Source organism: Natator depressus, chromosome 5, assembly GCF_965152275.1.
Source record: "Natator depressus isolate rNatDep1 chromosome 5, rNatDep2.hap1, whole genome shotgun sequence".
Lineage (NCBI taxonomy): Eukaryota > Metazoa > Chordata > Testudines > Cheloniidae > Natator > Natator depressus.
This window is the reverse complement of record NC_134238.1, coordinates 45,316,371-45,342,546: the sequence shown is the minus strand read 5'-3', so window position 1 is coordinate 45,342,546 and position 26,176 is coordinate 45,316,371. Positions and strand designations below refer to the sequence as shown.

The following is a 26,176-nucleotide window of genomic DNA, read 5'->3' as shown; positions in this document are numbered from 1 at the left end:
TCCTGATTTTACAGAGGTGCTTCTTTTACTTTCTCTTTATTATAAAGTTCTGTTGAAGAATCTGGTTTACCTATTTGGTTGGTATATTATTCTCAAGCCTCCCCAGGAAAGGGGGTGAAGGGGCTTGGGGGGATATTTTAGGGAACAGAAACTCCAGGTGGTCTTTTTCCTGAATCTTTGTCTAACTCACTTGGTGGTGGCAGCAGTACCCATCCAAGGACAAGGAAGGATGTGTGCCTTGGGGAAGTTTTTAACCTAAGCTGGTAGGAATAAGCTTAGGGGGTCTTTCATGCGGGTCCCCACATCTGTACCCTAGAATTCAGAGTGGGGAGGGAACCCTGACAGGTGTACAAGTGACCATGTGGCTAATGGTCCAAACGGGGGACCAGTGAGACAGCATAGTTCTAGGTTGAAGTGCCAGGGTGGGGATGGGGTATGTATCTCAGGATAGAGGTTCGAATACCCCCTGAGGAATCATTTAATGAGAAAATGGGTGAAGACTGAGAACCCATCAACTTTTTGAAGGAAAGCCATGATGGCTACGAGGTGTACTGTAAGTGGGCTTGATGACAGACCAGACTTCTTTAACTCCAGTATATAATCTAGAACCAGTGGCAAGGGGCAGGTAATAGCTGTGGCTTGCCTATTCTGGCACCATATATGGAATCTCTTCCACTTGTGAAAGTAAGTATAACATGTAGTCGATCTTCTGCTGTTAAATAATATATCTTCTGAACAGGTCAGTCCAATGTTCCTGAGCCATGGAGGAGCCACACCTTCAGGTAGAGAATCGGCAAGTTTGGGTGGCGATCCTGGTCTGCATCCTGAGACAGGAGGGGGGTGTGTGTGTGTGTGTGTGTGTGTGTGTGTGTGTGTGTGTGTGTGTGTGTGTGTGTGTGTGTGTGTGTGTACAGACAGACATCTTCAACAGGTATGGGAACCAATGGGGCATAGCAGAGGTGCATCCCATTTGATGAAGAAAGCATCACCCAGAGATTGGGGCTCCAATCCTGCTCTTGAACAAAAAAGTGTGGACCCTTGGCATTCCGGGCTGTAGCAAAAAAGTGTGTAGTTGGGAAACACCAGCATCTGAATATATTCTATAAAACCCTGGTGTTTCTTTCCCACTCATAGTCCTGAGAGAACTTTCTACTTAGTGCAACTGCTGTGGTGTTCTGACATCCTGGTAGATAGGTAGCTGGTATGTTGATGTTGTGATGAATGCACCAGTTTCATAATGTCATTACTTTGGTGCAGATGGAATGTGACCTTGCTCCCCCTTGAAGGTTTCTATAAAACAAGCAAGCGATGTTGTCTGTTAGTACCTTTATAGTCTTATTCCTCCTGATCACAGGTAAGAAGTGTGAGTGCACTGCAGACTGCTCGTAATTCCAGTAGGTTGATGTGTAAAAGTTGACTCTGGGGGGGGACCACCTGCCCTGAATTGTGTGGTTGTGCAAGTGTGCTCCCAAACCTAACGGAGATGCATCCGCTGTAAGTATAATGGACAGAGGGGATTGTGTGAAGGGGACTCAGACACACATTGTGGGGCTGAGCCCACCAGTGTAGAGAATTTTTGATTCTGAGTGGCATCGTGAGACACTTGTTCAGATTGTCTGTGCGGAACATATGTTGTCCAGAGCCAGCCCTGGAGACAATGAATATATAGCCTGGCATGCCTTATGACGAAAATGGTTGCTGCCATATGCCCTAATAGTTGGAGACAGGTCCTAGCTGATGTCTGTAGGATGGTTTGTGCTGTGGCGATCAAGGGTGACAAATCTGTGGAGTGGTAATGAGGCTTTGGCCTCCAGCGCATCAAGGTGGACCCCACTGAACTCTAGGTTTTGAACAGGGTGTCAACGTTGATTTTTGCATGTTTATTTTTTAGTCCTAGTTGAGAGAAGAGAACCATTATCCTTTGAATAGCTTCTACAGCATCTTCCTGAGGAAGACAGCTGTCTAAGTAGGAGAATATCATGACTCCTTGCTTGCAGAGTTGGTCCACCACGACTGCAAGAACCTTGGAGAACATTGGGGGCACCACAGAGAGGCCAAAAGGCAGTACTTTGAACTGGTAGTGATTCTGTCCCAGAATGAGTCGAAGGAAGCTCCTGTGCACTGGGTGTATGGAGATATGAAAATATCCATCCTGGAAGTCGAGGGCCGAGAACCAGTCCCCCTGTTCCAGTGCTTGGATTATAGCTACTAACGTGACCATCCTCAATCACTGAACCTTCACGAACATGTGGAGTTTCCTTAGGTCGAGAAAGGGCCTCCATTCCCTGCTCTTTTTCTGAGTTAAACAGTAGTGGGAATAAAAGCCTCTCCCTCTGTGTTGTGTCAGTACTGATTCTACAGACCCAAGAGCAGGAGGTGATTTATTTTGTAGAAGATGCCTGTGAGAAGGGTCCCTGAACAGGGACAAGGAGAGAGGGTGGATGGGGGTGGGGGGGGGGAGAGGAAGAGAGGGGGCAAACGGGATTGGAGTAACCAGTGTTCATACATTTCTAATATTCATTTGTCCAAGGTGATGGTCTGCCATACTGGTGGAATGGGATCAGGCGGTCTCCGAAAAGATGGATGATTGTTGATGGTTCCAGTGCTTGGAAATGGGAAAGGCATCTTGGGCCCTTGACCAAACCCTCAAAATTGCTGTTTCAAGGAGGGTTGTTGGGATGTTGATGGCTGAGATGGGAATGGTCTACGTCTCTTAGACCTCTGTCTCCATTTTTGTAGGTCGGGTCGTATTGTTGCTGTGGTTGGACATATGGGGACAGGCCTTGTTCATTGTACTGACTGGTATTTCCCCGGCTTCCTTCTTTGTGCAGGTGTGTAAATGCACAAAGCCCAAAGAGTTGCCCTGGAATCCTTTAGGGTGTGGAGGGGTCAGTCAGTCTTGGCCACGAACAATTGCTGGCGCTCAAAGGGAAGATCTTTAACAGTAGACAGGACCTTCTTGGGAAGCCTAGAGATGTGGAGTCACGAAGCCCGTCACATAACTACTGCGATAGTAATGGATCACGTGGTTGTCTGCGCCACGTCCAACGAAGCTTATAAGACTATCCGTGCAAGGTGGTGGGTTTTTTTTGTTATCCGGGATACAGTCAATAAATTTGGACATCTTAGAATTAGAAATCTTGGACATCATAATTTGTGTGGTTGTATTTGGCCATCAAAGCTTTGTAATTGGGGATTCTGAATTGCAGAGTTGCTGACAAACAGGCTTTGTGCCCAAAGGGTCTAAACTGTTTCCAGTCCTTATTGTACAGGGTGATTCTGAAGTGGTGCTCTCTTTATTCATGGCCTCTACCACCAAGAAATTTGGTGGGAGATGTGAAAACAAAAAAAATCAATAGCCTTAGAGGGGACATAATATTTGTTGACTGCTCTTTTACAAGTGGGTGATATTGTTGCAGGGGTCTGCTGGATGATCTTGGCTGGATCCATGAGTGCCTCATTTACAGGAAGCATCATCTTTGATGTTTATGTCTGTAAAATATTCAACAGCTTAAGCTGAGACTCCGCAACTTCTTCCAGGTGTATTTCGAGCATCAGCAATTATTTTAAATAGCTCCTGGAACCGTTTAAAGTCTAAGTGGTGAAGACATGACTGCTTCATCTGGGGAGGACAAAGAGAGATTGATTGGAGGGGTGACTTCCCATTCCAAAGCTTCCTCCCGTTCCTCAAAAGTCTCCTCCGGAGGCTCTACCCACTGAGGCTGATGGGGAGCGCCACCTCCTCTCCCTGTAGGTGCCAGAAGGTCTGAAGTACTGGTGGCTGTATGGAGGCCACGGATTCCAATAAGGCCCTTGCGGTGGGAATGGCATTGGTGGTGGCATCCATGGATGTTCATACCATCCTTGGGTGTCACTTGGCTGATAACTGGCTTGCTCCAGTGGTCATGCAAATGGGTGAGGAGTGGTCCCCTTCCGCCTCATCATCATGGCTGGAAAAAGGAGGGGTTGATCTCAGTGGTGGTATAGATTGGCATGGTTCTGAGTATGCCGGAGTACGAAGAAGGGGAGATTCGGGTGTTGCATAGACTAGCAAGTCCTTATGATAAAGGAATTAGTGTGGTGCTGCTAGCCTCAATATAGAGGATGGTGTTTGTAGACGGTACTGCTGTTGTAGCTGATGTCACTGTGCCATGCACTAGGGGACCAGTAGATGGCGCCACAGACTGTAGTGATGTTGAGCTGCTTGGTGCCAGATGTTTAAGAGGCTCCATCGGTACTAAGTAGGAGGCGGTAGGCTTCTCTCTGTCACTCCTCTCAGAGCCAGCCTGCTTAAGGTCTTTGGCTTTCGCAGTATCAGCAGTACCATAAGATCCGGCCGACTTGTAGGTGCTTAACCATGCTGCAGTCGGTATCAAGTGTGTTGAACAAGTCAGGGATCACTTCTTTTTGGCTGGTTCCCTGGAAGGAGAATTTGTTGCCTGCTTTTCCCACCCCCCACCTTTTTTGAGGACTGTGATAGGGATGGTCTGTCAGGGGCCATCGCTGGCATTAGAGCGGGGGGTGTGTATCTGTGTTCTGGGGGTCAGACACCAGGTGCAGTGACTTCTGCCTCGGTATAAGTTTTAGCTTTAGGTCCCTTGCTTGTGGTAACGAAGATACTTCTGAATAATGTGTCTCGCCAAGGCAATGGACACACTGAGCATTTCCATTACTGACCGGGATTGATTCCCAGCAAGCAAGGCATTGTTTAAAACCCGGAGATCTGGGTATGCCCATCAGTAGCATTCCCCCAGGAGAAGGGGGTTAAAACTACACTATACTAAAGCGTGAATGGAAACTTAATGGTATCTGATAATTTAAAAGAATTTTTTAAAATAAAATAAATAGGGAAGAGGAGGGTAACTATATCTAACTCTATTCTAACACCAAGTAACAGTGTAAGTCTAAGATATAACGAAGTGAGGAGGTGCTGCCATGGCTCCATCTGAGCGAAGAGAGTTGAGAAGGAACCGGTGGCGGTTCGGTCACATACCACTATGCAGCCACCAGAAGTGGCACAACATGGGGAGAGTGCATGTGTTACCAAAGTGGTCACTACTACTGAAATTCTCCGATCACAGATGCAGGGGGACACAGATTCACCTAAACTTGAGCACCCAAAGTGACACTCCTCGAAGAAGAATTTATCATTATGTGAAAGGTTAAAAATGATCGTCCTGCCATCTTTTACCTATGTTGGATATAATATTTCAAACAGAACATACCCCGATAAGGTGACAAGGTCGGTGTGGTAACATATTTTACTGAACCAATTTCTGTTGGTGGGAGACGCAAGCTTTTGAATTTACACAGAGGTGTCCTTCAGGTCTTGAAGATGAGCTGTATGTAAGCTCAAAAGCTTTTCTCTCTCACCAACAGAAGTCAGTCCAATAAAAGATATTACACCATCCTCCTTGTGTGTCTAATATCCTGGGAACCAATGTGGCTACAACAACACTGCACACAAGGATAAGGTGCACAGGGAAAAGAAGATGGGGCCAAGAAAGCAGAGATGTGTTAATCAGGAAGGTGTCCTTATTTCATAGTGTAGTTCACCTCTTAAAAGAGACTAAGTGATCTAAGGCTCAATCTGGGATAGTGAAAAGATAAAAGAACCATCACAATACACCTTCTCAAAAACTAGTATCAGAATTACTTAGGTGTGAGAGTTTTAGGCTAAGAAATTAGCTACATAAATTAAAAAAAATACACCTACTAAAGAAGGACTCCATGACCACTTGTTCTTTGCCTGTTACAAAACTGAAAATAAAGGCACTTTTGAAAGAGTGGTTTTCCTCAGCCAGATTAGAAGAGGCTATGAATTGAAGGGAGTGGGGACAAAGGCAAACATGTTTTACTGCAGGGGTGGCCAATCTGTGGCTCCGGAGCCATATGCAGCTCTTCAGAAGTTAATATACGGCTCTGTCAAGGTTCCTCCCCCCACTCTGAACTCTAGGGTACAGATGTGGGGACCTGCATGAAAAACCTCCTAAGCTTATCTTTACCAGCTTAGGTCAAAACTTCCCCAAGGTACAAAATATTCCACCCTTTTGTCCTTGGATTGGCCGCTACCGCTACCACCACCAAACAAATACTGGTTACTGGGGAAGAGCTGTTTGGACACGTCTTTCCCCCCAAAATACTTCCCAAAACCTTGCACCCCACTTCCTGGACAAGGTTTGGTAAAAAGCCTCACCAATTTGCCTAGGTGACTACAGACCCAGACCCTTGGATCTTAAGAACAATGAACAATCCTCCCAACACTTGCACCCCCCCTTTCCAGGAAAATGTTGGATAAAAAGCCTCACCAATTTGCATAGGTGACCACAGACCCAAACCCTTGGATCTGAGAACAATGAAAAAGCATTCAGTTTTCTTACAAAAAGACTTTTAATAGAAATAGAAGTAAATAGAAATAAAAAAAAAAATCCCCCCTGTAAAGTCAGGATGGTAGATACCTTACAGGGTAATTAGATTCAAAACACAGAGAACCCCTCTAGGCAAAAACCTTAAGTTACAAAAAAGATACACAGACAGAAATAGTTATTCTATTCAGCACAATTCTTTTCTCAGCCATTTAAAGAAATCATAATCTAACACGTACCTAGCTAGATTACTTACTAAAAGTTCTAAGGCTTCATTCCTGGTCTATCTCCGGCAAAGACAAAATATAGACAGACACACATACACTTTGTTTCTCTCCCTCCTCCCAGCTTTTGAAAGTATCTTGTCTCCTCATTGGTCATTTTGGTCAGGTGCCAGCGAGGTTACCTTTAGCTTCTTAACCCTTTACAGGTGAGAGGAGATTTCCTCTGGCCAGGAGGGATTTTAAAGGGGTTTACCCTTCCCTTTATATTTATGACATTTACTGCAGGGGTGGCCAATCTGTGGCTCCGGAGCCATATGCAGCTCTTCAGAAGTTAATATACGGCTCCTTGTACAGGCACCGACTCTGGGGCTGGAGCTACAGGCGCCAATTTTCCAATGTGCCAGGGGATGCTCATTGCTCAACCCCTGGCTCTGCCACAGGCCCCACCCCCTCCCCTGAGCCTGCTGTGCCCTCCCCCCTCACCCCCAGAGCCTCCTGCACGCCACGAAACAGCTGATGGGGAGGGAAGGGGAGGCCCTGCTGGTGGGTGGAAGGAGCGGGGGGGGGGAGCTGATGGGGGACTGCTGATGTATTACTGTGGCTCTTTGGCAATGTACATTGGTAAATTCTGGCTCTCTCTTAGGCTCAGGTTGGCCACCCCTGTTTTACTGTAATTGAGCTTGATAAAAATGACCTTTTCCCTAATATCAATAACCTATAAATCTACTAACTCAAATTTGTAAAACAGGTTTCCAGTTTATTAAAATGCAAATTTCTGTTTTACTGTTTTTTAAAAATAATATAGTTGGCCTGGAAAAGGCTTGAGGCAGCAGCAGATGTAGAGATCCATTACACTAAGCCGCTGGTAATTCCCCCTTTAATTGAGGAATAAATTACACAGAACACTACTTGACACTCTACTCTTGGAGAGGTGTGAAGAAAAATTTCTGGAAAGTGTTGGGATATGTTATTTTCTCAGTGCAGAGAATCAGTTTTCTTTCATGTCAGCAAATCTTTCAGAGTATGGAACCGATAGGTTTCAACCACTTATACCAAGCATTGTGTAGAACGGGAGTGGAGAGGCTGAGGGAGGACGAAAGATGATAGACACCTACTTGACTTGACTTCCTCTTCATCTAATTGCTTCAGTATTTCACACTTTGGCAACTCCTGCAGTTGCTCTAGCTGAGGACCAATCAATTGGTACATGACAGATCATTTCAGGAAGCAGAAGCAAAAGTTTATTTTGTCCCTTCTGGAAAGTGGTTTGCTGGCTAGGAGTTTTATGATAATCTGGGACTGCAGGTTTTCTTCTTTGCCAGCCGGGGAGACAGAGCTAGTGCAGAGATTTAAGAGTGTAGATGCTACTCTTGAGGGGGTAGAAGCAAAATTCATTACTAGTGCCTTCCCTGAATCTAGTCACTGGCTAATTCAATCCTCCCTTTAATTTTAGAATTAAATCATTTGTGTTATAAACACAATTCTTGCCCTTTACTTTGATAACTTCCATAAGGATGACTGGACAATGCAATCACTGCTCATAGAAAACTGTCAATCAACAGGCAGCATTTTCTACACAACAGTTCTCAAAATTTTACTTGAAAAGAATATGAATTGCCTTGGATGTAAACACTGTCACATGAGCAGACATGGCAGAAAAAAAAAATCATAAATAAAAGGGAACCCATTTGGAAAGTGGTGCCAGTTCGGTTCTGACAAAACAAGTATTGGTCAACCACAAGGTTGGCTCAGCCTTGACAGTACTGGCTGCATACTGTCCTCCTGACCTCTTTTTTGGGGAATTATCTGTCATCTTTAGGTTTTCAGGCAGAGGGAAACTGTTGCATGATATGGAGCAAGAGCCCTCACTCAGCCCAACATATGATTTGGTTTAAAAAGTTAGCAGTCTGGTTAAAGAAAAGGCATTAGTAAATTATGGAGATCTGGGAGATTTCAGTTTTGCAGAAGACAGAAAGTCAGGAAAAATAAATGTCTGTGCTAAAACTGGAGTCAGAACAGAACTGGCAGGTTTCCCATATAGATACAGTCAAGTCACTACCCCATGCCTGAAAGAGCCTCTTTCTGCAGAGGAATGGTGAGCCAAACTACAAGAGAATTTCCCTTCAGCAATCGTTAATGTCAATTGTTGAATCTTCTTACTAAATGGGAGTTTCCATGTTAATGTATCCCAACTACTGCACAATTATTTTAAATCCTCAGCATAGCGAGCATAGTCTAGAATACAAAAAGGTATTTATATCTTAGACAAAGTGAAAATAAAATTATTTAAAAAACAAACGAAAAAAGGAAGGCTTAGCAAAGATTACAATAATTTCTTACCAATAGGCTTCTTTCAAAAAGTACATTAGAAAAGAAACACAAAGCTGAAAGCAGCAAGTTTAATATCACCTGCATGTCAGGAGTATTATTCTACAGAGAAGACAGATACAAATACAGGTTGCTAGCCTTTAAAGGAGACTGATTTGTGCTCATTAGTTAAACTCTCCAAATGCACAAATGAGTGTGTCAAACCCTTTATTCGCAACTTTGCAGTTCTAGTTGTCTAGATAAAAAGCCAGTAGAATTCAGATTATTAAACAGAGGTAATCTGTTCTTAGGAGAAAACCCAAAGGATTTTGAAAGTAATCAGACTGGAATGAAACTAAAAGTTGAACCTAATCTTATTTGTGTCTGATTTATGAGGAGAGTCTGAAACTTCACGTATTCAATCCAACATGAAATTTTAAAAAAACAGAAAGAAATTAGATTAAAAACCATTACTTGAGCCATTAAAAACAGATAAGTAATATTACTTGGGAATACTCAACATTAAACAAACATTGACTTGTTCAGACCAGTATCTTTCATGTTTGAAGTCCTGTTCCACAAAATACAGCTTCAGTAACTAAAGGTATAGTTAATTCTAGTCTTCCACATTTTAATTTTCAGGAATCTGCTCCACTTTTAAGTGGCGACTAGTGACAACAAAAGGATTCTGCCTAATCCTCGAGAAACATGAGAAAGACTCAGTGCGAGACTATGAGGAGCAGAACTTGTTGGATAAAGGACATGAACACCAGTTTCTCAAAGGGCTTGTCTCCTCATGAAAGTTAATCTGGAATAACTGGAAATTAATCCACTAGTACTCCCTCAAAGTGGATTAAACTAACCTGGAATAAGAATGTCTTATTCCAGAAGAAGAGTATTCACACATGGAGTTAACCAGGAATAGCTTTTCCAGAATAACTCCCTATGCAGACTAACCCTGATTATTTATATTGCCTTATTTGCACATGGAGGAAACCTGCTCACTAGCAGCACTCTATGTATCTATAGCAAGTAGAATATAAATTCTGAGAAAAGGCCCTTAGATTCTGTGGTGTTAATGTAGAAATTCTGTCGTAACTTCAGATAAATTAAAATGGAGGTTTTGGAATCTGGGAGGCATGGGAGGCAGTTGGGATTGTGGGACAAGTAGTTGGATATTTCTGCTAAAATGATCAGCTAGTAAATATTTAAAACTATTAACAACACTCCTTTAGGTTTCAGAGTTACTACCCCATGGAAAGGAACCCAAGAAGATCACACCTCAGAGCTAATTCATACTGTACATAGATTCAAATAGGTATTAATATGTAGGTTTACATACTCAATTCACATTTATTTCTGCAACCATAAGGACTAGATTAAGAAAAAGGTAATGTGGCCATAGAACTATAGAATACACAAGGTCTTACCTATTAGTCCATACTGGTGGCTACGCTGGAGTGCAGAAGACTTACTATAAATCATAGAATATAAGTACTGGGTAAAGGCCTTGATTTACTAACCATTACAATGGCTAGGTTGGGGAAAACCCAAATTTGTAGAAAAACAGTTACTAGCCTTTCCACAACTGTTGTTCTTCGAGATGTGTTGTTCCGTGTGCAAGCACAAAAGGCCTCAGTTCCTTCCTGGCGAAAAGATTCCAATAGAGATGAAGGAGGGCAGGTCGTGGAATGGACACTTACACAAAAATTTGCAATAGTTTTTTCCTCCTTGAATGACTGCACGTGTATATTCTACTATAGGCCACTCAGAAGCCATCCCAACTGGAGATGGGTTCGGAGTCTATTTGAAGAAGAACTGGAGGACCACACGTCCAAATTTAGCATTGTCTCTATGTGACAGATCACATAGTGAGAAGCAAACGTGTGACATGACAACAAGGCTGCTGCTCTGCAAGTGTCTAATATGGGCTAGAAAAGCGGCAGAGGTCACCTTTGAACCTAAGTTGAATGACCCAACAAGCTATCCAGCAGTTTCACATTAACCAACTGGTAACACACAGTCAAATACAACTGGTTATCCTTTACATGGAAACAGGACTGCCCTTCATTCGGTCTGCAAATGCAATTAACAGTCGAGCATAAGATCTGAAAGGCTTAGTCCATTACAGATAAAATGCTAAAGCTCTTCTGACAAATTGTGCAGTTTCTCCTCCCCTTTATTACCAAGAGGATTTGAGAAGGTTGGTAAGAAAACTGCTTGGTTAATATGAACAATGGAGACCACTTTCGTGAGAAGACTTCGGTGAGGACGAAGGCAGATGTCTGTGTAGAAAACCGTATCTGGAGGATCTGATACTAGAGCCCTCAAATCCCCCACTCTCCTAACTGATGTAGTGGCTACTGAAAATGCTGCCTTCATCAAAAGGTGCAACAGAGTGCAGGTTGCTACAGGCTCAAAGAGTCAGGGGGGACACCAATCAGCTTTGTTAAGACTAGATTCAGGCTTTATGGTGGAATAGGGTTCTGAACCTGCGGAAACAGTCTGTCTAAACCCTTTTAAAAAATCGTACAGCCATTGTGTTGGAAAAGAGAGAGGGGTTATCCCCGGTGTGTGAAATATAACTGCTAGGTATTCTCTGATCAAGCTAATCACCAATCCTTGATGTTTGAGGGACAGAAGATAGTTCAGCACATACTGAATAGAAGAACGGGCCCAGATGGAAAACGTCTTCCATTTAGCCAGTTAAGTAGTTCTAGATGATGATTTCTGACTACTCAGCAACATATCTTGAACTTCTCTAGAGCAGGACTCCTCTGCCAAAGTTAACCTTGAAGCCTCTAGGGTGCCAGGTGAAGGGCTTGAAGCCTGTAGTAGAGGAGACAGGTGTGATTCTGTGAAATCAAGTATGTGTGAAGCGGGAGCAGGGATTGACTGAGAGGTCCAAGAGCTTGGGGGAGGGCAGGGGGAAGTGTTGATGGGGCCATGCAGGAGTGATCAGTATAAGACGGGCCTTGTCCTGTTTGATCTTGCACACAAAACTCTGGTCAGAAAGGGATCGGGAAGAAAAAAGTATACAGCAGACCCTGATCATGGCAGTAGAAAAGCATCCAATAATGAACCTGGACTGAGTCCGGCTCAGGAACAAAACTGGTGACATATTCTGTTGTCTTTTGTTGCTATGAGATCCACTTGAGGAGACCCTCAGAGCTGGAAAATGGATCTTGCTATGTCTGGGTGAAGGGACCACTGCTGGTGATGAATAAACAATCTGCTCAGGCAATCTGACAGTGTATTCTGAGCCCTTAGGACATGGCCTGCTTTCAGAAGTAGAGCTGCTGATGTAGAAGTCCCAAAATAGGATTGCTTCTCAGCAGAGTAGTGAGAACTACATCCCTTCCTATTTGTTTACATAAAACAAGGCCGCTGAATTGTCGGTCAGCACTAACATGCCCCTTCCCCTGATGTAAGGAGGAACGCCATGCATGCTGATCAGATAGTCAATACACGAACATCAGGGAGTTGTAAGCTGAGATTTTGATTAGACCAGAAAACTTGCATCTGCTGGGGTCCCAAGTGAGCCTTCCCACCCAGGTCTGAGGCATCCAAGACTAAGGTAAGAGACTGTTGAAGTGGGGTGAAGGGAATTCCCTTTCAGACATTGGACAGATCCGCCCACCAATCTAGGGAAGATACGATCCGATTTGGTACATGCATTAACCTGTCTACGTGGTGCCTTCTTGGTGAATACACATCAGCCAACTGGCCTTGAAAGAGTCTGAAACTCAGCCTGGTGTTTTGTACTACAAAAATGCATGCTGCCATGTGCCCCAGCTGCCTTAAACAGTTTCTCACTGTGGCGAGACGATAAGCCTTAAAATCCAGAATGAGGTTTTGTATTACGTGAAACCTTGCATACAGTAGTAAGGACCTGGCCATTTTTGAGTCCAGGACCATTCCAACAAATTCTACTTTCTGAACTGGAAACAGGACTGACTCATCCATGTTGATCAGCAGGCAGACTGCAACGAAGGTGGTTGAGATTATGTTTATGTTGGACAACATCTGTGTCCTGGACTGATCTCGTATCAGCCAGTCATTCAGGTAAGGGAAACATGGACCTCTGAAGAATGCTGCTACCACCGCCGTACACTTTGTAAATACATGCAGGGCAGCTGAGACACCAAAGGAGAGCACTGTGAACGGATAATGGAGACCACTGACAGTGAATCTCAAATTTTCTGTGGCTCTGATGAATCGCCACATGGAAGCAAGCATGCTATAAATCAAGAGCAGCATACCAGTCCTCTGGCTCCACAGAAGGAATCATGGAGGCTAAAATGACCATCTGAAATGTCAGTATTTTTAGGCACTTGTTTAATGCCTTAGATCTAAAATAGGCCTGAGACATCCTTCTGCAGGTAGCATCAGGAATAAAACCCCTTTCCCCTGAACAAAAGATGGACCTCCTCTATAGCTCCTACAAGGAGAACCAATTGTATCTCTTGCAGTAACTCTGCCTCATGAGAGAGATCTCTGAAGATTAACAGGGAGTGGGGGTGGGGGGCAGGGGAAATAAATTGGGGTGTATATCAGACTTCCACCACATTTAGAACCCACCCATCTGTTGTGATGTGGGCTCAAATATGACAGAAGTGAGACAGGTGGTTTGCAAAAATTAGGGAAGAAAAGGATGGCCCTCTTAGAACTGGCAGTCTGCTCTTGACCAACCCATCAAAATGAGCTCTTGGAGAATGCTACCTGCCTTGAAGAACAGGCAGCTGCAGAAGTAGAGGGTGGTAGTGGGCATCTTTTGTAACTTCTGCTAGTTCTCCTTGGCAGGTCTTGGGCTTGCTAGGCAAATCCCTGAAAATGCTGTGACTGGTGATGATAGAATGCCTTTTATTTCACTGAAGGGATGTGAATGCCCAGGGGTTTCAGGGATACGCTAGATTCTTTGAGTCTGTACAGAATCTCATCAGTTTTTTTTCTGAGAAGAGCGATGGCCCTTCAAATGGGAGATCCTGAACTGTTTGTTGCACCTCTAGAGGGAGGCCAGAAGAGCATAACCAAGACTTGAGCCTCATCGTGATGGCAGAAACCATGCCAGGAGCTGCAGGATCTGCTTTGCCAAGACTTGCCTACAGAGCTGTTCTGGCAACCAACCTGTCATCCTTGATCAATGTCTGGAACTCCTGTTTTGCATCATCTGGGCGCTTGTCCTTGAACTCAAACTGTATCCCATAAGGTGAAATCACAGCATCCCAGCAAAGCTTGCTAGTTTGCAATATGAAGCAACAACCCATCTGTGGAATAAAGCTTCCTCCCAAATAAGTCCAGCTTCTTGGCCTCTGTTTTTTTGGGCTGATGCCTGGTAACCCTGTCTCTCTCTCTCAATGGCTGCCAATACTACGAGGAAGCCCTTAAGGTGACTAGAGTTACTTGAACGCCAGAGAGGGGACATTGTACCTCCTATCCACCTTTTTTTTTGCACAGTCAGAGGCAGGAAAGCTTGAGTCTGCCAAAGAACCTTTGTAGGCTCTAAAATAGCTCATTAGTAGGGACAGCTATTCTAGCTGGGGCTGCAGATGCCAAAATGTCCACCAGCCTGTGTGATTTTTACGGGCTCTCCTCCAAGTAGATGTCCAGGGCCATGGTCATCTTCCCTCAACAACTCCCAATGAGTCTTAAAATAATCAGGAGTTGGAGAAATAGGTTCCACTGCAATTGCCTCATCAGGGGATGAGAAAGAGGATGGCAACAGTACGAGGAGCTGGTCCAGTTCCTGATCCTGTCGTGGATGCTTGTGAGAAGGGTCCTGACTGTGCTTGGTGCTGGCCTTTGTATCGATGCTAGGGTGTTTGTGGCATTGATGCTCCTGATGACCAGTAGATGAAGCCGGTTGTGGTGGATATGGGGATGCTCTTGATTGGAGGTGGGGGAAACCCCACAGGTTCCAAAAGGGTGCATGGCCCAAGGGTACTTTCAGTAAGCCCCTTGATTAAACTGAGGCTGAAATCAGGGTGGGCAGGTGCTTTACTCTTGATGGTGAGATCAGCTGGGCTAGGGCACATAGGATCCCACTTCAGGGTCTGAAGCGGCAGTCTCTTCCTGAAACCAAGGAAATGTGCTCTGGGGCATACTTTCTCTGAGTGCCCCCCTGAGACTTTAGATGAGCTCGACCTCTTGGCTTCCTCTGAAGATCCTGGGACTGAGTCTTACCTACAGTAAACCTTCTTTGGTACCAGTGATGCCAATCTCTCTCTCGATGCCAGTAATGCTGGAGGTGAGTTACTGACTGACAGTGAGGTGCTCAGTACCCGGACCGAGGTCAATGGTTCAGATAGAGGATGTAGCACTAATTCCAGCAGCAGATATTTCAGTCTGGCTGCCCTGTCTTTTTTGGACCAGGGTTTAAAGTGCTTACAAATAGCACATTTGTCACTCATGTGACTCTAAGGCAGTTGGGATGAGGATCACTGTTAGGCATTGCCTTCCCACAAGAGTGGCAGGGCTTGCAACCCAGAGAGTGTGGCCTATCTCCAGTACCAAGCAGTTCCACACAAATTTACGATTTTTTTTTTTTAAACTTTACTATTACACTAACTACTGAACTACACCAGGGGTTGGCAACCTATGGCATGCGTGCCAAACACGGCATGTGAGCCAATTTTTAATGGCACGCTGCTATCTGCCAGACCTGGGCAGACAGCAGCGTGCACTAAAAATCCTGCCCGGCCCGGCCCACTCTTTTCCGCCCCCTGCTCTCTCCTTGCAAGGCAGGCAAGCTTCTCCCTCCCCCTGCCTCTTCCCTCAGCGTGCTGGGTTCCTGCCCGTCCTTCTCTCTCTCCCTGCGGCTGATCAGCTGACGGTCCTTGCTACGGAGGGGGAGAAGTAAAAGCGGAGCCACAGCGTGCTTCAGGGACCTTGGGGAAGGGGGTGGAATCAGGGCATATCCCCTCCAGCCCCCTGCCGTGAGCCGCTCAGGGCAGGGGGCTGGGAGCACCCCCATGACCCCAGCCCACACCTCCAGCCCTCTGCCCTGACTCCTGCACCCCGCTCACACCCCAGCCCCATGCTCTGACCCCTGCACCCCACTCCACAATCCCAGCCCTGACTCCTGCACCCTCCTCACACACCCCCAGCCCCCTGCCCTGACTCCTGCACCCTCCTTACACACCCCCAGCCCCCTGCCCTGACTCCTGCACCCTCCTCACACATACCCAGCTCCCTCACACCCCCTGCCCTGACTCCTGCACCCTCCTCACACATACCCAGCTCCCTCACACCCCATGCCCTGACTCTTGCACCCCCCACATCCCCACTCCCACCCTGAGCACCAAACTGGAGCTCCTGCACACACACACACACCCCATTCCCACCTGCACCCCTTGCACCAAATGGGAGCTGCCCAGGTAACCACTCCACACTCAAACCTCCTGCCCCAACCCTGAGCGCCCTCCCTCATTCTAGCTCCTGCACCCCAACCCCCAGCCTGCTCCTTCACCCCCAGCCCTGTTCTCAGTGCACTCCCACCCTCACCTCAGTGCAGAGAGAGGAAGAGAATGGCTAGAACCAGGGAGAAGGTAGGTACCTACTCTATGTGGACAGGGCCGGGACTCCAGACCGGCAGTGGGCTGAGCGGGGCCAGCAGCCGGGACCCTGGCTGGCAGGAGCTGGCGGACGGAACCCCAGCCTGATAGCAGGCTGAGCGGCAGCGGGCCACTGAGCCCACTGCCGGTCTGGGGTCCCGGCCGCTGGCCCCGCTCAGCCCGTGGCCGGCCTAGGTGAACAGAACCCCAGGCCGGCAACGGGCTGAGCGGGCCAGCGGCATAAGATCAGCATTTTAATTTAATTTTAAATGAAGCTTCTTAAATATTTTGAAAACCCTGTTTACTTTACATACGACAATAGTTTAGTTATATAATATATAGACTTAGAGAGACCTTCTAAAAAAATGTTAAAATGTATTATTGTGACGCGAAACCTTAAATTAAAGTGCATAAATGAAGACTCGGCACACCACTTCTGAAAGGTTGCTGACCCCTGAATTACACTAACTATACAGGACTACAATGAGCACTGTTTAAATGCTTGATTAAAGACTTGCGGAAGCAAGGAAAGGGAGCTCCAACAACTGTCACAGGCAATAGGAAGGAACTGAGTGGTGTGAGGGGCACCTTGACCCTTTATGCCTGTGCACAAGGCAGCAGAGGGCACTTATGCCTCCCAAATGGGGACCACTAAGTGAAAACTCTTCAACAACTGTACACTGGAGTGCACAGACACCTACAGTGTAATGATCATGGGCAATTACTCAAAGAAGAACTACAGTTTTTAATCCCTTTTAAAAAAAGCACTGGAGTCCATTGTGCTGTTTTGCTAGAACGGATGAGATTTTTTGTGGCATTTTGCAAAGATTTTATTTGTAGTTTACACTTGATAAATTAATTCCGAGTTGTAACATTTTCCTGTTTGATGATAATCTTAAACTCACATAAATCTTGTGGGAATCATAGAAGTGTAGGACTGAAAGGGACCTCAGTAGGTCATCTAGTCCAGACCCCTGCACTCAAGGTAGGAAAGCTCAATCAATTAAAAAAAAAACAAAAAACAATTTAGTATGAAATCTGCTTTTGGAAAAAGCTATTAGGCAAACATATTTTGGCTTAGGATATGGTGACTTGGATGCTTGAAGCATAAAAGTTATACAAGCCTTCCTTTATTCCATAGTATTTTCTCAGTTTTCCCTCTTGGTTTATCACATTTTTCTGGCAGTATGATTTGGGTCAGGTACGATTCTTTATTTAAACTGGTGGAAAATCTTTAAACTCTAACCTGCATCTATATTTTCTTGAGAAAAAAAGAATATAGCAAAGTAGGATGATAAAAACAAAACTATCTTTAAAGGGGTAGAGAGAATTTCAATTTTTTTTCCCAAAGGGGACTGGGGATGGATGAAGATATGGAGCTTTTCACGTCTGAAACAGTGTGTCAATTCACAGCCCATTCGGGTAAGGAGTGAGCTAGAACTATTAATATATTGTGTCTTTTGGGGACCCTATGTGAAGTGAGTTGAGGACATCAGCCTAATTAGTTAGTAGATGGGTGTCTACATCACTAAAGCTGTTACAACTAATATTCCTGCTGGTACACAGTGAAGAGGACAAGGGTTGATAATTCATAGCTGAGGTACACTGATTGAGAGCATTAGGAGGTAGTTTGCAGTGCCATTGCTTAGGATGTACCAATGGCATATAAACAAGGACTTCAGGCCCAGAACCTTGGCTGAGGTGCACTGGGTACAAAAGTGGCCCTTTGTGCTCCCATGATCATGGGGCAACACTTCACTGATCTAGTGCCCGGCTGCAGGACAGCAATCTGAAGGCTACTGTAATTTACGCCAGCTGCCAACAACCCCGAAGAGTTGCTACTGGAGCCATGGATCACGAGGCTTCAGAGGATGCCCCAAACCATACTTCCTCCACCAGCAGCCAAAAGAAGGGTGACAGGAAACATGAAGGTGGCAAACAACCCCCTAAATATTGTTCCCTACAGGGGGAGATCCTACAGGCTCCAGATCCACCATGTTTATATCCACTTTGTGCTGGTGGATTGGTGCAAAGTGATGGAGCACAGCCTAGGATTAGTGTCTCAGTCTCCTGATCTGTCAATTCAGCATGTTTCACCAACACTCACTTAAAAATAGAAATTTCTTCAGGCACTCATGTGCATTGTTAGATAATCTGTGTTTCATTGCAAAGTCACAGCTAAAAGATTTACTAGTAAGTGGCTTTACTTGTAAGTGGTTTTCCTCTATTCCAGTTTCTCCCTTAAAAAAATTATAGTGATAATTATATTATTATATTACCTGATCAGAGTTCCCAGAACTGGATTTCCTACCCCAGTTAATATACTATAGACTAGCTAAAACTTTAGTTTTACTTCACACAACTGGATCTAGTATCTAAACTATTTCTGTAATGCTATTCTACCATCACCGAAAGATACAGAAGCTTATGTATAAATATTAAAGGTAGAGCTAAATTCTCAATTTATTATAGTTAAATAGTTAATTCCAATTCTTAACAACGATATAACTAAATAGAATTTTCTTGAAGTCTTTTTAAATTTGTAAATCCCATCCCACATATGTTCTGGAACAAGTTTTCCACTACTAGAAGTATCTTGAAATTAAGGGACTAGTGGAACAAGCAAGCACACTCACTCTGCTCAGCATCCTAGTCTTTCAGAACTTAAAAATTCCTTGCACTCTGGAAATTGTCAGAGCTGCGAGCATATACCAAAAAAGAACACTAAAGCAGCTGTGTGAAGATGTCATCTGAGGAATCAAATTGCAGCCATTTTCATAGTGTACTGAGAGCCTTAAAAGTTATGTCTACACAGCTTCTGGGTGCAGGTCTTGCAGCCTGGATCAAAAGGCCTGTGTTATTTGGGCTCATCATACTAGTGTGCGAAAAACAGCAATATGGATTTTAGGGCTTGGGCTGGAGCTCAGGTTCTGAAACCCTTGGAGCAGAGTGGGCTTCAGAGCTCAATCCCAAACATCAAAGCAATGTCTCCACAGCTATTTTTAGCACGCTATCTTAAGTTCCTCAAGCACAAGTCTTTTGACCCAGGCTGCAAGACTCGCTCCCAGAAGCTGTGCAGAGATACCCACAGAGCAAATGGAGGCCATCTATTTAAAAACTGTTGTCACTGGCTCCTCAGAAGACATCCTCAAAGTACTGCTTTACCATTCTCTTTACTGCAATAGCTTCAAAGGCTATTATTGTCAATTATGACAATTTCTTAAGAGTAGGTGAGGAAATTCCTTGGTGCTCTCAAATAATCTGATGAATTGGGACACTGAGCATCGGGATTGCATTCACTAGTTCCAATTAGTGTCAATGAATCTTTAAAGAAATTATTCTCATTTCTATTTCAGTAGAGCCTAAAAACACAATCAGTGATCAGAGGCAGTGAGATTATACTTCTGTAAAGTGGTATGAGTAAATGGTGCAATGCCCTCCAAATTCTAAATATTTCTTTTAAATAACCTGGAAAGGAGAAAAACCACACAGAGTTGGGCTTGTGCCATTTATGATTAATAAAGGCAGCGAGAAGGGAGATTTTGTTGGTTTTTAAATATTTTTTTCTGCTTGTTTTTTGTTACATTAGACACTCAAGGTCTCATTTATTCTTCCATTTGTCCAGGAAGACAAAGGATAACTGGAGAACTGTTATTTTATAACACCAGAGACAATGCAAGTGAAGCCTGATTAAGACTGAAAGTGATTTTAATTCAGACTGTTTAAAGGTTGGGGTTTTTTTTGTGTGTGTGAATATCTATTGAAAAGCAAATACCTAAGAAATGCTTCGGAGAAAAAAAACCTGTTAACAATTCAACACATTCAGTTAGAAGCTGAGAAAGATCAGTCCATACTGAATATCCCAGGGGCTACCAAAAAAACCAAACTCTGTATTCCTATTATTTCTAAAGTAAAAGCAAGCAGAAAAAAATTCCACATTTTAAAACAAAACAAATCAGTCGGCCTTAATTCATTAGGACCAAAAAAAAAAAAAAGGGGGGGGGGGCATAATTCATAGGCCAACATAGCTACCACCGCTTGGTTAGGTGGTTTATTATGTCGACGGCAGACCGCTCTTCCGTCAGCATAGAGAGGCTACACGAGTGATCTGACAGTGGCGCAGCTACATTGGTACAGCTGTGCCGCTGGAAGATCACTAGCGTAGACATGCCATTGGTTTACCTAAATTATTCAGAAAGCAGAAGGTAAGAAAACCCTCCTCAGACTCCATCCTGAGCATTCCTGCAAGGTATGGAGCACCCTCAACTCAAAGATGAGGAGGCTTATCATTTCACAGGAACAATCAGTACCTTGCAGGATTGAGCTCCTTGTGAGTCAACAGTTCTGGAAAGAGCAACATATTTAAAAATGCAAAGAATTGTGTACATTTGTATACTGCCCTTTTTATATTTAAGATAACTTTTAGTATAATGTTCATTTCAGCGGAGCTTGGAAAAAGCGGAGAGATTCTTTCATTAAGAGTCACTTTCAAATTTCCCCCTTTATAAGTTATAATGCTTTAAATATATATTTTAAATATTTTAGAACATACCTGCTTTTTAATTCCATAATCATCACTTGCTTCTGCTTTCATTCTTTCAATTTTTTCTTCTTGCTGTTTTGCTTCTTTTTCATACATAACTTTCTCTTTTGCCAACCTGAAAACAAATCAAATGATTTTGTTTATACACTAAAAAAGCAAGATTAAGCTGTATAATTGGAAAATGACATCATACCCAACAAAAATAAAAATACAGCAGCCCTTCAAGAGGCTGCTGTCTAGTTTTATAAAAGTTAAATTCTTGACCTTTCAACGAAGGATCTAAACACAAGTGGATAATAGAGAGAGTACATCTATTTTACTTCTGGTTTTATTAAATATCATGGATTATTTCAACCAATATTCACTTAAAAAGACATTCTGCTACTCTGTTTCAAATATTCGACAAACAAAACGAAGTAGTAAATTCCTAGCTGCCACATGCTTTACTGATAAAGGAGAAACACTTGTGGTCTGCAATGAGGGATTCCAAGTCACAAAAGACAACTGCTCAGATTCAAGTCACGTGGCTTTTGAGTACAGATATGTTACACAAGGCAAAGAGTAAGAAGCTATGTTTGCATCTCAACGATCATACCTTTTCAGAACAGCCCAAGAAACAATTTTAAAAAATTAATAACCTGTTCTATAATTATTGATCTTTGAGATGCATTGTATATCCACTCCACTTTAGGTGTATGCACACTGTGCACCAGAGTCGGAAATTTTCCCCTTAGCAGTATCTGTTGGAGCAGCACATACACCCTTTGCTGACAGTACAAAAATGGTGCAACCTGACTTCCCTCAGTTCCTTCTTACCTGAGAGACTCCTATGTAGAGGGCAAGGAGGATGGTCATAGAATGGACACATGCAACACATCTCCAAGAACAACAGTTACAGAACAAGTTGTGACAGTTTTTTCTTCGAATGATTGAACACATCCATTCCACTTCGGGTGACTCACAACCAGTTCAAACCAGACGTGGGTTTCAGAGTCTACCTGAACAAGAGCTGAAGGACTTCTTGTCCGAACTTGACATTGTCTCTGGAATGCTGAGAGGTGTCATGAAGAGTTGTAAATGTATGCACCAATGACCAAGCTGCAGCCCTACAACCGTCTGTTATTGGCTCTTGAGCTAAAAAAAAAGGTTCAGAAGTTGCTTGAGATCTTGCCAAGTGTGCTACCATCCTGCTTGGCAGGGTTACGTTGGCAATGTCATAGCACATACATATGCAGGAAGAAATCCATGACAAGCTGTGTTAGGATGAAGGGCCTTACAGTCTCGTTTGCAACTGCTACAAACAGCTGGTATGACTATCTAAACCGGTGGTCCCCAAGATTTTTACCTTGTGCCCCCCCCCCACGCCTTACCCGTCTGCCCCATCCCCGTGAGAGCTGGGCTGCGGTCAACAGCCCGGGTCAAGACCGGAGCTGGGTGGTGTTCCCTGCGCACCCCTGTGGGGGCTGGACCGGCCCCCAGTCATGTCCTGTCCCCCCGCCCCAACATTCTTCTGTATCCCCCTGGGGGGCATGCCCCACAGTTTGGGGACCTCTGATCTGAAAAATCTGGTTCTGTCCAAGTAAAAAGCTAATGGCCTTTTGACATCCAAGGCATGGAGTCTCTCCATCCTTTTGAGAATGGGGTTTAGGAAAGAAAGTCAATAAGTATATTCCTTGATTGAGGTGGAATTCTGACACTACTTTAGTCACAAATTTCAGATGTGGACAAAGTAAACTTTGTCCTTATAAAAGACTGCATAAGGAGGCCTCTACCAGAGCAAGGATATGGGTCTCTGGTTCACCACAGGACCACAGCTGGATACCAGAAGTAGGAGCCTCTGGAGGAAGGTGAGTGATGCCTTCTATCCCTGGAGCAAGGGGCATAGGAACATAGGAACAACTTAGAGCAGTCATTCTCAACCTATTTACCACCGTGCACCACATCCAATACCACCTGTATGGCCTTGAGGATGTCACATGGGCCACAGCTCTGCGCTGACTGGGCCACAGATTGAAAACCACTGCCTCAGAGGAAGAATCAGTGTCACCTGACCAGAGATGCACTGTACCATAAGGTGTTGAGGTTCGATGGAGTGTCTCCAGAGAGGTCTGTACCAGTGACAGTATACTGGTTTTACCTCTGGAAGGCACCAGGCGAGGATTCAGTGGACAGTCTGAAGTCTGCCACGGAGCTGAGCGTTTGACCTTACTTGTAGGTATGTCGACAAAGTCTGAGGATCAATCAGTACTGGACAACTTGTCTCCTATGCTGCTGGAGAATCTGGTACCAAGAGACTTAACAGGTCTTGCACCGCAGCATATGCCTCCGGCTTCATCAGTACCAAAAGGTTCTCCTGCTGCTGCCGCATTCAGTGAGTCAGTACCACTGTGAGTGTAGGCCTCAATGATACAGGCACTGGTGCTAGAGTCAAAAACCCTGAGTGAGACAAAGTCAGTTCCAGGGAGCATCTCTTCCCAGAGGATACTCTGCCCTGCTCTCCAGTTTGCTTGCTGGTAGACAGTACTGGGGACCTCAATCTTTTGAAAGAGGTTGGCTCCTTTGAGGTATGCTGTCTGTGCTTCTTCCTCGCTACTGGAAAAGTGGAAATGCTGCAATCTTCAGATGTGCGCTAACTGGCGTAGAAGTACTCGGTGCCCCCCCGAGTGGGACCGTTCAGACAGTGGACACAAGGCGGCCTCATGAGAAGGAGACAAAGACTCACCTTCCTATCCTTTTTGATCCAGGACTTGAAATATCTACAGATTTGACAGTGGTCCTAGATGTGACCCTCATGCGGCATTTGGAATGACGGTTACTTACTGGCATAGACTTGCAGCAGATGGAAAGGCTTAAAGCCTGGAGGCTGAGCATGACTCAGTACTGAGGGTCAGCACTCAGAACAAGCACAAACTGACAATCTAAGCAAAACTAAACAAAATAACTAAAGGTCTAACTAACTACTGAGGGGTACACTAATTATATATAGTTATATATATTCTTGAGAAAGACAGAACACTTACAAAGCAAGCCAACACACACTGACTACCGATCATGGGCAGTCAGAGGGAACTGAGGAGAACTGGGGGCCACCCTTTATACCACTGCACAGCAGCATGAGGCAGCTGAGGATACCACTAAGGGGAAAAAAGTCTCCTACTCTGGCGCACTGGGCATGCCCACACCTGAAGCAGAATGGACATGTTCAATTACTCAAACAACTGTAATTCTCATTTTAATGTAGATAATACTTTGACAGTGTAATCACCTCCACTATTTAGATTAGGAGTTCAGACTTTGTTAGTATGAGCCATATATTAATACAGAGATGTCTTGCGCATGTCCTGCCTTCCTTGCACAATTGTGCAACCTTCTCCCTTCCCTGTGGTAATTACAGCAATGCCTTATATGGAAAAGGAAATTCAGAAAGTATCTTATATTTTATCCTCTTTTAATGCAATTTGGTAGGTGCAAGCAGGAGGAGCAAGCCTGCATGACCAGCCAATTCTTCAGTTCAAGAATCTCTTCTAGATCATAGTTACATTTCACACCACAGTACCTAAGTGAGTAGATGTAATTCCACACATAAAATTTCACCACGAAATTATTATTACGAAGTCAACTTCCCAAGCACAGCATCTCCATAGTATCAAGGTTCTTAAAATGTTTGCTCCAAAGGGTCTTTTGCAAACTCAGAATCCCAGAACTAGTATGTATCATGGTAAGTAGTAGGCCCATAATTTTACCTTTAACTAGCACCAGCATATTGGAAATTTTCTTAAAATCTGCTTTTTCAAAGGGGGAAGAGACTCATTTTTAGCCTTAACACTGGACCCAGATTTGGAAACTGGATGCTCTTTGATATAATCCCCCTTTTCCAGAAAACTATTAAGATCACCTCAAGTAAATTCAAGTCTAGCAACTTTAGCACTGAAGATTCCAGTTTAATAGAATTCCTTTTAGTTTGTGATGTGTTCTCTACATAAAACAACACAGTGTGCTGGCAAAAATTATGTACCACAAACTCCCATTAGCACCAGTAAATAAAGTAAAAGCTTGACTTTTCTGGCTGGCCAGCTGGCTGCTCAAAGCAGGCTATTATTGAGCAAATTCAGACACCAACTGCTCAGGTTTACTGTATGATTCTATTATGATGACCAAAGAAGAGAAGGATTTGTATGGATACTAGAGATTTGAACAACACGTACTGAGCTTTTTCTGGTATAGAAGCTTCATTAAAACCCACACCGTTAGCCAACATTAATGTACTGACCAAAGTTTCCATTATATATACTTTACCTCTATTACTTTCTCAAAATAGTGACTGCTAAAAATAATGTTAGGGGAAAGACAAAAGGTGGTAAACTGAATGGCCTGATAGGGTCACAATGTTCCCTCTAATTTGACAGGCCATGTGTGCAAAAAATTTATTCTGTGCAAATTATTGTGCTTCTGTGCAACTTTTTGTGCATGTGGTGTTTCGCCATGTGCACAGGGTTTAGGATCTGTGCATGCGCGCACATGCGCACAGCTTAGAAGGAACAGTGGTCACAATACTCCAATACTTTGGAGTAGCAGTAAACCTTTCTAAAGATCAGTTCTGGACCTGGCATCAGCATGAGAAAGTACGATTTTATAAAGGACTGGATAACTTTACAATCAGGATGGAATGCTTTAGGTCATGGCAAAAATATTCTTTTGTTTGTTAAGTTCCCCCCAAAAGTTAATTTTTCAAACAGAGATAGTTGACTTTTGAATTACTGTACCCAAATTCTTATTTATAGGTTGTCTGATGTAATATTTAAACTTATTAAAATGAAATGTCTAAGCATTATTCTTATAATTAAACTCAACTGCATCATTAAAACGAACATTTCAGAATTTGTTTGTATCAGCTAAAAAAAGCTACCTTAAGCTTATTATATATGAAAACATAAGTGACAATCAACTAATGTTTATATTCATAAAACAACTCTAGGATCAATGACTTTACAAACTATAGCCATACAGGCCCTCTGTTGGCAAATAAAAAGGTTTGTTTCTCCAATCACATAAGCACAACAGTGTTGGTTTAACACAATTGAAAAACCCCTGGAAGCTCACTAAGGTGCAAGCTAAACACATCAGAAGCAGGGTTTGCTGGCCATGTTGTAGGTAAAGCTCCTCCCTAGGAAATAAAAATAAGTT

The 26,176-nt window shown here is 43.9% G+C and overlaps 1 protein-coding gene across 2 annotated transcripts in view; it reads right to left on the bottom strand.

Annotated features, from left to right (window-relative positions):
• The window catches only part of TBCA (tubulin folding cofactor A), a 99,693-nt gene that overhangs the window by 46,487 nt on the left and 27,030 nt on the right, over window positions 1-26,176 (bottom strand). For both annotated transcript variants that reach the window (XM_074952696.1, XM_074952695.1), the window contains exon 2: window positions 21,002-21,107. In XM_074952696.1, coding sequence (XP_074808797.1) covers window positions 21,002-21,107 — 106 coding nt within the window. The remainder of the gene's footprint in view (window positions 1-21,001; window positions 21,108-26,176) is intronic.